Source organism: Equus quagga, chromosome 13 (assembly GCF_021613505.1).
Source record: "Equus quagga isolate Etosha38 chromosome 13, UCLA_HA_Equagga_1.0, whole genome shotgun sequence".
Lineage (NCBI taxonomy): Eukaryota > Metazoa > Chordata > Mammalia > Perissodactyla > Equidae > Equus > Equus quagga.
In genome coordinates, this window is record NC_060279.1 from 10,496,770 (window position 1) to 10,508,281 (window position 11,512).

The window sequence follows — 11,512 nt, forward strand, 5'->3', positions numbered from 1 at the left end:
GAAACATTAAATATTTAGAAAATCCATAGGGCCATAATGATAGTGAAAAGTTATCAGTTACCTTTGGAAGTTGTTAGTGCATCAACTCATTTACTTGAAAATTGACAGAATCGTGTTTCTATGGTCTTTTTTGTATGAAATGCATTTCAGGGAAATAAATTGTTGATAAAAGGAAAGTTCCTTAAAGAAAAATTCCAGCTAATGCAGGAAAAGTGGTGGAATTTAGAAAATTACCATTGCAATCCTTAATTAAATATTAAGGATTTAATATTAAGGCTCAGGTAACAATTGCCAATGAAATGCTAAAATCATTAGGTGACAGTTTAATAAATGGTGATCTCTGAAGGCAGGGATCAGGCTGACCCCACCTGAACCCACTGATCAGTCACCACTAAAAGCTGGACAACCAGATACATGCCTTCTGATGTGACTGACAGTCCACAGCACACTTGTGAAAATTCATTCCTAAGAAACTGTCTGAATCTAGTCAAGCCTCTGGATGTAACTACCGGTTTATAGGGACAGAGAAATAAGTTAAAGGACACACCAAGAAGCAGACAGCCAATGTTGGACATTCTACAGGACAAATGGCCTGGCTCCTCCAACAAATGGATGACATGAAGGAAAAAGGAGAGCCATAGCAACCAAATGAAACATAGAGATCATGCTTGGACCCTGATTCAAACAAATGAAAAGGGGGGGGGGGGGGGGAGGGTGTCCTATCATGCTGGAAATGCCAGAAATCAAATTTGATGTTCTAGTTGTAATTTGATGAAGAAATTACTAGTTGGAATATTAGCTAAGCTAGAGCATTCCAGTTCGTAAATTGGAATATAAATTTAGGAAATACGAATCCAAGATATAGCATGATAATTCCCTCTTACTACTTCACCTCCACCTGAGTTCCAGACTCTATCCAGCTGCACGAGATGTCTCCATCGGGATGACAGGCATCTCAGACTGCATGACAGAAACCCGAGCTTGCATATCTTCTGTTCCCCTAAACCCATTCTTCCCCCCCCCTTTTTTTTTTCCTGAGGAAGACTGGCCCTGAGTTACCATCCACGCCCATCTTCCTCTACTTTATACGTGGGATGCCTACCGCAGCATGGCTTCCCAAGCAGTGCTATGTCTGCACCCAGGATCCGAACTGGTGAACCCCGGGGACGCCAAAGTGGAATGTGCGCACTTCACCACCGCACCACCGGGCCAGCCCCCCCCCCCCCCCCCCATATTTTCTATCGTGGAGTTGCCTTCTACCATCTACCTAGTCACCCTTACCAGGAATCTAGAGAGCCCTCTTTACCGCTTAGATATAAGCGTGTTTAAGTCTTGCACAATTTTCTTCCTACTTTTCAAATCTGTGCTCTCATCTCCTTTGCTAATCCCACTTCCCTAATTCAGACCCTCGTCTTCCTGCACAATCAAGACATCCTCCTAACTGGTTATCACTTGCAGCCCTTTCCGCCCTTGGCCATCTACCGCACAGCTGTCAGTTATCTGTAGAGCAAACTGATGATGCCTTTCCTTCGCTTAAACCCTCCAATAGTTGGTATTGAAACTGTCTTATCTCCTTCACATGTGACATCTTTCACAATATTTCCCCACTGAAGTGACCGCAGTGGCATGTTTAATGCCTTTGTGTCTTTGCTTCCACTGTTGCCTCTGCAAACAATCTCACCCCTCGCGCCCAATTTCGGTTCAGGCGTCAGCTCCAGGAATGCTTTCCCGATGCTGAGTAGGGGCTTCTGGACTTACACGTGTACATTTTTATCACTGGGCTGATGATGACACCGTTGAGTTACTGCATGAGACCACCTTTTGCTACCTTAACTCATTTCTGTGACAGATGAATTTAACTCGAATACAGGGAATATATACTATTCCAACAAAACTCTTCCTCTCTGGATAGATTTTCAAGGGCTTAAAGTGACATAATTTGTTCTAAGGGTCCTTGAAGATGGAACAAGAAAATACTTAGCGGTTCTGCCTTTTCTTCAGCCATCACACAAATTGAGCGTTAGTTAGAGAACCCAGAACATCAGCTTTACCCTCCAAGGCATTGTTTCTCTACCAGGAAACGAATAGTCAGGTGAGCTCTGCAGGTCAGGGCAGCTGGCCCAAGATTCAAAATTGCCATAGTGGAGCCACACGTCAGTGAGTTGGATTGACTAGAAGATGATACTGCTTTATGAAATAATGCCCTTAAAAAATACAGAAACCCCTGTATGTTACTAAACGATTAAACTCGAAGGAAAAGGCAAGCATATGGAGCATACTTTCACAGAAAATATTTTTTATTACTCTGCTCTTTGCACCATGCATGGGAACAGTATGAGTCCAAGAGAAAAGATAAATTCACTGACAGCCAGAATTCACTGATAGAGATCCAAACTTCTTCGTTTAACATTTAAAAGTAATTTAACTACAGACAGCATCAGGTAAACTAGACTCCTAGTGGATCCTATAAACACTAGGATTTTGTCTACCAGAAAAGTCTCTTCCCGCCAGGACAGGTTCCCAGCAAGCTCAGCAGGTTCTGGAGCTTTTTACCACATTGCTCGCTGGACCCCAGACAGCTGCCCGTGGTCGGCTAAGTGACGGAACACAATACGACTAAGCCTCCAGCGCCGCTTTACACCACGCGGACGGGACGTCATAACACACCGATTTCTGATTCTGACCGGACAGCTATCCCGGGGAAGGGCAGCAATTTCTTCATCAGCCACGTCCTAAGGGAAGTCACAACATTATTACACAGATCGTATGCATTTATTTATTCCAGATGCTTAAGCCAATGCTTAGCGGAAGAGAGCAAATGGCTGGATTCACTAACATAACCAGAGTTTGGCCAAAGAACCCAGGACACAGTAGTGAACCTTAACCTCTGAGTAGAAACAAGTAGACGAGAAAAGTGACAGAAATGTCTGACATGCTCCCGATATGAACTGTTAAAAATTTAGTTGAAACTTTACATAGATAAATGAGAATCCTCAAGCCACAAGTTTGTAAAGCTCAGTAACTTCTCACACACAGCACATAGCTGTGTATCAGCACCTAGATTCAGAGACAGAACATCCTCAGTGCCCCCAGCCCAGCCTATGCCCCCTTTCAGTCACTGACCTGGCCAATAGCTCACCTGATTACTAACACCACAGATGACTTTTCTTGTCCTGGATTTTATGTAACCATAAAGTATGCATTCTTTTTATTAATTTCTGTTTGACTTTGTTCATTCAGCAATATGCTGTGAGATGCAGCCATGCCGCTGCACGTGTCATAATTTGTTCATTCTCACTGGTGGTGATTTTCATGTGTGAATATAACATAACTCAGTTATCCAGTCCACAGCTGATGGGCATCTGGGCAGTTTCAAGCTTTGAGCCATAATGAATAGGGCCGCCACCTATATTCTTGTTGAAGTCATTTGGAAAATATGTGAATGCATTTAAGGCAGTTTACAAATGAGGAAATTGGGGCAAAGGAGACAACGCACTGTGAAAGCCTGTAGATGTGTTAGAACTGGGACATAAATCTGACTTGTAAGCTACTTGGCAGGCAACATAGAGCCACCATCAGTTCCTGGCACTCACAGCCTCTGCACAGCCATCACTGGTCTCAGACAGGAGACATTCCTGGGGGTCTTTATAAACAATGTCCTCCATGACATCCTGACATCCCAAGCTGAGTTCCTCAGGGACCACTTCCCGTTACTACCTAAATACAGGCAGGTAGCTGAATGCCATTGCAGTAAAGCCATAAAAGAGTGGTCCAGGGCACTCAATTTTCTGCTCATCTGGCTCAGTCTAGACAAGATTTAAAAGAATCCATAGTAGTGAATGGCCTGTATATTACTCTGCCAGCTTCTATAAACCTTTTTTTTGCCTCTGAACTTTTTATAAGTTGAGCAGCCTTGAGTCTGAGTTATATTCCCTGAAGAGACTCTTGAATGCAGGTATCTATGTCACCAGTTATGCGCAGGACCTTATGCTTCAGGAAGCCAAACAGGGCTGACATCTTCTTACTCGAGTTAAGGAGTGTGACGAGAAAGTCAACCTAAATGGAAGCCACCTCAGCACACAGAGGTGAGCAAGGGAGCTCAGACAGGCAGGCTAGGAATGACCCTGGGTAACGAACAGGGTAGGCCACGTCAAGGCACACGGCCCCGTGCATCAGCAAGGCCTCCCAATGCCCTGCAAGGTGAAAGGTTGGGATGAGGTGGGGAGAGACCTCAGGTTAAAGTAACTGCCTAATTTCCATGTGTTAGCATGCACCAGGCCTTTCCAAGGATCGCCTAACGAAATGGTGAAAAGGCTAGTTAGGAATGAAAAATTCTCTTTAATCTGAAACTCACCAAAATCAGTTTCTAGGGTATTCATTTATGTCAACTGGGAATATTTGATCATATTCTCCAGAAATTATATTAATACTAAATCACAACAAACAGCATCAAAAGTGATCTGATCTGAGTTAATGATCTTGTGGTAGATAGGGACTCATCTTGATTAGCGAACCTGAAGGTCTTTTGGCAAAATGGTGTTCTTCCTGAGCGAATTGATCCGCAGCCTCTCATCTGCATATTCATAGGCCATTCTTCGCCTCTTCACATCACGCAACATTCTCCAGTTCACATAGTAACCTCGAACCTGGCCTGAAGCTGATGAAGGAACCATCTAAGAGATGGAGACAAGGAACAGCGAAGGACAGTCAGACCCAGGCTCTGCCAGTGTTCTCCATCCTGCGATCCTCTTTTAGTCACTATTTGTGACCAATGGGGCTGACCCCGTGGCCAAGTGGTTCAGTTTGCATGCCCCACTTCAGCGGCCCAGGGTTTTGCTGGTTCAGATCCTGGGCACAGACCTAGCACCGCTCATCAAGCCATGCTGAGGCGGCATCCCACCTAGCAGAGCCAGAAGGACCTACCACTAGAATATACCACTATGTACTGGGGGCCGGGGAGAAGAAAAAGAAAAGGAAGATTGGCAACAGATGTTAGCTCAAGTGCCAACCTTTAAAAAAAAATCAAAAAAGTATAAAAAGACATACAGCAGAGTCTCCCTCCCACCTCATCCCTCACCTGCCCAGTAGCCACCCCCTACTTCCAAAAGCATCCACTGTTACTCCTCTCTCATGTATCCTTCCAGAGATTTTTGTCTATACTAATACACGTATTCACTCCCTCTGCCCTGTTTCATCCCCTCCCCCTTTTTTCGCATTTAATAATATTTCTTGAAGATCTTTCCATATCTGTATGTTACAAAGCTTCCTCATTTCCTTTATACTCCACTTGTATGGATGTGACAGTTCAGGACATACCTCAAAATATGGCACCGTGGCCTAGTGGCCTACTGACTATTTCGAGCATAAGGATCTGCGAAATGGCAGGTGCAGGAAGGGCTTTCTGACCTTTCCCGGAAGGGGTAATAAGCCCCTCCCAGGAGACGCGCCCCCACTGTGTCCGGGGGAAAGGAGCATCCTTGTCTCTGAAGATGGGGACACTGAGAGGATCTGAGCAAACAGGCCTTGCTAAGCCTCCCCAGGTTTCTACCCTTAGCCCATGCCTTTCGTCCTAGCACATTTCCCCATGCCTTCCACTCGCCATCACACCTAGCGTAAAAACACCCAGGTCTAACCACTTCTTTGGGTCTTCATTTCCTTATGAAGGCTCCTGTGTCACGTAAAACTTATAAATTTGTATGCTCTTCTCTTGTTAATCTGTCTTCTGTCACAGGGGCCACAGCTGAGAACTTAGAAGGGTAGAAGGAAATGATTTCTTATGCATCGTAATTTATTTAACCTGCGACCAGTGGCGGACAGCTAGACCATCGCTCACATTTATAATTACAAACAAGAGCTGCAGTGGATAACCTCTTACATAAGTCACTTCATATATATTCCTAGATATCAGCAGGATAAATTCTCAGAAGCAGAACTGCCAGGTCAAAGGGTACTCTGAAATTATTATTGACCTGATATTTCTTAGCACTAGTTGTCCAGTAATAAGACACAGAGGCTCCTTAGTGTCACAGGTTTACCCGGTGACAGTTTACAGTTCTGACAGCACAGGCAGAGTACAGGCCACGAGAAGATCAAGTCTCTCCCAAACCAGAGCAAACACTACATGTTAACTAAGTTGCAGCTCTAGAAAATAACGATGGCTTCCTATAACAGCTGTCTACAGAAGAAATGTATGCAGTGCATTACACAGAATGAAAACTGAACATGAGAACACTATACTAGTACACTAGCACCTTCGAGGCTGAAAGTCTCCTGGGGAAATACAACAATCCTACAACCACCTTTCGGAAATAAGACAAGCACCAGTGGAATTTCAATATCACTTTGACACATGATGGAGTCAAATGAGTATCGTGGTCACTGTGGCTGAAAATAAGTGTCACGCAAAAGGGGGCTTCAGCAAGGCTTTGAAGGACCGACAGAATTTTCATACGGGGGGGGCAGGGGAGGGGAGAGGTGAAGTCTGTCCAAACCAAAGGAGGAAATGAACAAGAGACATTCATGAGACCAGCGGGGATCATTCTGGCTGAAAGAAACAATTCACGTTGAGGGACAACGCAAGGATTGCTTTCACCTACGAAACTGAAAGTTGAGACTTAGAAAACAAAATTAAATATTTTTTCCTTCAATTCTTTTTCAAACTATTCCCAATCAACTTCCTCTCTACTATCTCCTAATGGGTTTCTTTTTTTTTTTAAATCTTTCATTCCTTTTTGTATAAATTTTTTTCTGACTATAAAAGTAATATACTTTTAAAATAAAGCATTTATTGGTCTACTGTCTTATTTCTTCTGTGAATATTTTGTGCCTTGCCCACACTTCCACCATACTGTATTTTCGTCTCAGTTTCTAACAGCGCTTTATATACTAAGATTGCATTCTATTCCGTTCCGTACACATCCTATCCTGCCCTCCCTCTCACCCTCCTCATCTCCTAAAACTCTTCCACTGGCTCCTCTTCAGCTCATGGTCTACCATCATCAAAATCTTCTCAATCCTCAACCTCTTCTCTTAACGTCCCTTCAGAGTTTTGCTCTAGGTGAACCCTGAACCCCTCCTGAGAGCTTCTCCTGGAGCTCTTTTTCCTCCCACAACTGGCCGTGGAGGTAGGGAGGTGTATTCCTCGCTCTTCACTGCAGCTTCCAGAGCCTCCTTCCTTCCCGAAAGGCAGCTCTGACTCTCGTGCCACTGAGCTATACCTCCCACCACCCCTCACTGTTGCCGTCATCGACCACAGCCCCCCCCAACCCCCTTTCATTTGTCACTGAATTTAGATCCTGGCTCATTGCCATTCTCTGTAATATTCTTCTTGTCTTATTCCTGGTGATCTCACCATACAGGCAGTTATACCCTGATCGTTCCTTCCTTGAGCTCCTCTCCTCCAGAGATTTGTGTACTCCACTCTTCTTTACCTACTCACCTCCCTGCGCTAGGTCTTTTACTACCATCAGTGCAAGCTTCCTATTAGCTCAGTTTGTGTATCTCATTCTCTATCACTTCGTTGTAGCTTGTTCCTCTAACACCCCCAAAACAAGCCCGTTGGAACGTTTAATCCCTTGATCCTAGCAGCTTTTCACTGTCTCTCAGCTTCTGATTTCCCGTCACCCCCTTACCCAGCCTGAATTCCATGGTCCATAAATACAATGCTGTCTTTTGTACATCCTCAATTTCCTGGCCTCAACTCCACTTTCTCTTTAATTATGAAATTAGAAGCAATATGAAGAGCTTTCCATAAACTCCCACTAACTACATCTACCCACTTCTGAGCGTCTGTAATCATATGCTCCCCATTCCCTGCCGTGATCAAAGATCTGCTCTGTACGACAGAAGCCACTTACCACAGAAGCCACTTACCACATACGGCTAGGAAGCACTTGAAATGCAACTAGTGCAACTGGGGAATGTAATTCTCAATTTTATTTAATTTTAATTATTTAAAAAATTTAAACTGAAGCAGAGTAAACATTAAACAACTTTATTGTTTTGGTAAGACTACATTTTCCACTTTAATGGTGGAAAACTTAGCATCCAGAGATGTGCTGTAAGTGTAAAATACAGACCGGATTTTGAAGCTCTAGTATGAAAAAAATGTCAATATCTCATACATACCTTTTACAGATATGTTTGAAATAACAATATTTTGGCTATACTGAGTTAAATAAAATATTTTATTAAAATTATTCCATCTGTTTCTTTTTACTTTCTTAAGGTGGCTGATAGAAAATTTTAAATTACACATGTGGTTGGCATTATCTTTCTGTTGGGCAACGCTGCTACAGGTAAACTGCCCACGTTCCTAAGACCAACAACTGCACATGAGACCCATCACCTCTTGCCTGCACAAGCCTACAGCTCCAGCAATTCTTCCTTCTCCCACATCATCGATTTTTCCTGCTCTACAGGATCTTTCCCTCTAACACAAAAACATGCAGTTACTTCTGTCACGTTAAAAAAAAAACACCATCACAAAACACCCACTCTTAACCCACCTTCTCCTGGAGCTATTGACCCACTTTTCTGCTTCCCTTTGCAGCAAAAAAAGGGCTTATCTATACCCCTTGTCTCCAATTTCTTTCCTCCTATTCTCTCTTGAACGCTTTCCTCCTACCACGCCATAGGACTGCTATGATCGAGGTCCCAACGACCTCCACGCTGCTAAAGCCAATAGCCAACTCTCAGCCTTTCTTTTGCTTGACCTGTCAACTCTGCGCAGAGGGGACCACTCCCTGCTCCTTGAAACTGTGTTATGCCTGTTTCCAGGCCACCACGCTCTCCTGGCTTTCCTCCCCCCACGCTGAGCTCCTTTCAAGTCTCCTTTGCTTGGCTCTCATCTCCTAATGCTGGAGTCGCCAGGGCCTCAATCCTCGGGCCCCTTCTCCCCTCCACCGACACTCACTTCCTTACTAAGCGGAGTCCATCTGCAGCTTTCCAGGCCAGTCAGTTATACTACGTTTATGACTCCCAAACTTACATCTGCGGCTCGGACCTCCCCCGAACCAGGCCGGGGGAAGGAAGCGGGCGGAGGGACCCCTGGGACGGGTCTGCACTGGACGCTACAGGTGGCAGAGCACTGGGGGACCCGCAGGTTTGGAGATACAGAGGGGCGGTGGGCATGAGGGTAAAGGCGCGGGCCTGACCTGCCGGACGGTCCGCAGCAAAGAGCTCAGCATGGAGGCCGCCATATTGTCCGCCGCAAGCATTAAACCGCTGCAACTTTATTGACACTGCCGGATGTGGGGAGGACGGAGGGGCGGGGCCTGGGCCGCAGGGGGCGGGGAGGGGCGGGGCGGGCGGTGGGCGGGTCTTTAGCCTATTGGAAGGAGAGTTAGTTGTTGGATTTGCGTTCTCGCGATATTTAACGGAAGTTGAGCAAGTGAAGAACCTGGGAGAGCAGCTTCGATGCCTTTGCTGAGGGGTGACGTTCTTCACGTTGCTCCCTTTCCGTCTACTTTGTACATCCTGTAAACTACCTGCCTACCGACTCGCCTCCTTTCCTTCCGCCCCCGCACCTACCGGTTCCTCGTTACCATTTTCTCTGCCCCGAAGTCCTCGGTCTCGCTCAACCTGCTCCTCCTCCTCCTCTGTCCTCCATTCAGTTTAGGGTGCCGCTTGCCAGAAACCCAGAATTGTTGCCAACTCGTCTTTCTCTGTCATCTCTCCTGTAGTTTTTGCAAATCTCTTGTTTTTCTCCACTGTAGTAGTGATAATGATCACATTGATAGTGGTGATGATAAAGATACTTACTGTTTATATGTGTAGGGTTATATATCTATTATATGTAATAGATATAAAATATATATTATTTTAAACATATATTCTGTATTGAGTTTTAGGTGAAAAGCGCTTAAAACAGTTTGGTTTTTGGGCCAGGGGAGCATTGCCATTTAAAAACTGCTTTCAGTTTATAATGCAGGGAACTTTCAGATCATCTTTATAGCAGAACCCTTTGAGGGGGCCCCTTTCCTTTGTATGGATGTAAGATAAGTACCACCCACCTACTGTTCTGGTAGAAGTGTATCGAGGAGTATGTATTAGCTTGGCAAAGACCTGTATCTTAGACGTGTTGATGAATGAAGTGAGGAGATGCCCATGTGCTATTTACGTCTGTGTTGTTGAACAAGAAGCCTTCTGGGAAGAGAAGCTAAAGGCAAACTCCTTTCTTTAGAGGCTCAAGTTTATTGGAACCCGTTTAACGGACTGGAGAGGGGTTGACTGAGGCCAGCTAGCAGGAAAGGACAACATGAGCCCCTGTCATGGTAGAATCAGAACACTCCTGGACCAGTGTCAGGCAGGCATCTATTCCTAATTCTAGTCCATGTAATGCCTTTCTCTCCCTCCCCACAATTGAGGGTCATTTTCTGTAATCGGCTTACAAAATGGGTGAGCCAGCTTTGTGCACAGTGGCCTTTTGCTTCTTTCTGTAAAACTAATTCTGAAAGCATCTTTAAACAGCACTAGTAACTTTTTAAAAAATTGTGGTAAAGTATACATAACATAAAATTTACCATCTCAACAATTTTTAAGTGTAAGAGTTCAGTGGCATTAAGTACATTCATGTTGTACAACCATCACCACCATCCATGTCCAGAACATTTTTGTCTTCCCAAACCAAAACTTGACACCCGTTAAACAGTAGCTTCCCATTTTGCCCTCACCGACCACCACCCCCAGCCCCAGGCAACCACCATTCTGCTTTCTGTCTCCATGAATTTGATTACTCTAGGTACCTCACATGAGTGGAATCATACACTTGTCCTTTTGTAACTGACTTCTTCCACTTAACATAATGTCTTCAAGCATCATCCATGTTGTACCATGGGTCAGTACTTCATGACTTTTGATGGCTGAATAATACTCCATTGTAAGGATATGCCACATTTTGTTTCTCTATACATCTGTTGATGGACACTTGCCTTGCTCCTACCTTTTGGCTATTGTGAATAATGCTAGTATGTACATGTGTGTACAAATATCTTAAACAACATTAGTATCTTTTTAGGCTGTTTTTCACTTTAAGAAGAGATTAAAGCAATCTAGTGACTGGTAAGATAGGAAGCTCTGAGATAGTGAGATAAGACTCCGGGGTCTGCTTTCCCTAATTGTGTTGGTTTTGTAAAACAACCTAAGATTTTCCCCCCAATGCACCCTCCTCCATTAGTGTGTGGGGAAACCTGGCAAGCCCTAAAGAAGGCTCACTTTACCTTGAGTTCTCCCAAGACACCTGTGATTCTCCCTGGCCATTTGACAGAATGTGGGGAAGGCTCTTGGTCTTACTGTCCTGGAATACTAGGATCAGGAACCATTATCATTCATTCATTTATTCATTCAACAAATATGTCTTAAATGCTTATTATGTACCATTGTGTATGTGAGTGTGAGGTAGGGTGACAGAAAAAAGTCCCCACTCTTCTGATGCTTATATTCAGTAGAGGATTATAGATTTAGATGCAGGTGGAGATATCCACCATTGCTAGTTATATTGTCTTTGTTTTTT

At 44.3% G+C, this 11,512-nt stretch overlaps 1 protein-coding gene across 1 annotated transcript; it reads right to left on the minus strand.

Annotated features, from left to right (window-relative positions):
• Positions 1 to 2,276: 2,276 nt before the first annotated feature.
• MRPS14 (mitochondrial ribosomal protein S14) lies at positions 2,277 to 9,242 on the minus strand. The gene is made up of 3 exons (XM_046680308.1): positions 9,156 to 9,242; positions 4,515 to 4,673; positions 2,277 to 2,732 (listed from the first exon to the last, which is right to left on the minus strand). The coding sequence occupies exons 1-3, from the start codon at positions 9,216 to 9,218 to the stop codon at positions 2,550 to 2,552; spliced, it is 405 nt and encodes a 134-aa protein (XP_046536264.1). The 5' UTR covers positions 9,219 to 9,242; the 3' UTR covers positions 2,277 to 2,549.
• Between the last annotated feature and the right edge of the window lie 2,270 nt (positions 9,243 to 11,512).

Bases quoted from the DNA above. Each gene is read 5' to 3' on its own strand.
- MRPS14 (XM_046680308.1), bottom strand. From the start codon at position 9,218: ATGCTTGCGGCGGACAATATGGCGGCCTCCATGCTGAGCTCTTTGCTG. The intron at 4,674-9,155 runs GTCAGGCCCGCG...TCCATCTCTTAG, and splicing joins TGCTGCGGACCGTCCGGCAG to ATGGTTCCTTCATCAGCTTC. The intron at 2,733-4,514 runs GTTCGCTAATCA...GACTTCCCTTAG, and splicing joins TTTTGCCAAAAGACCTTCAG to GACGTGGCTGATGAAGAAAT.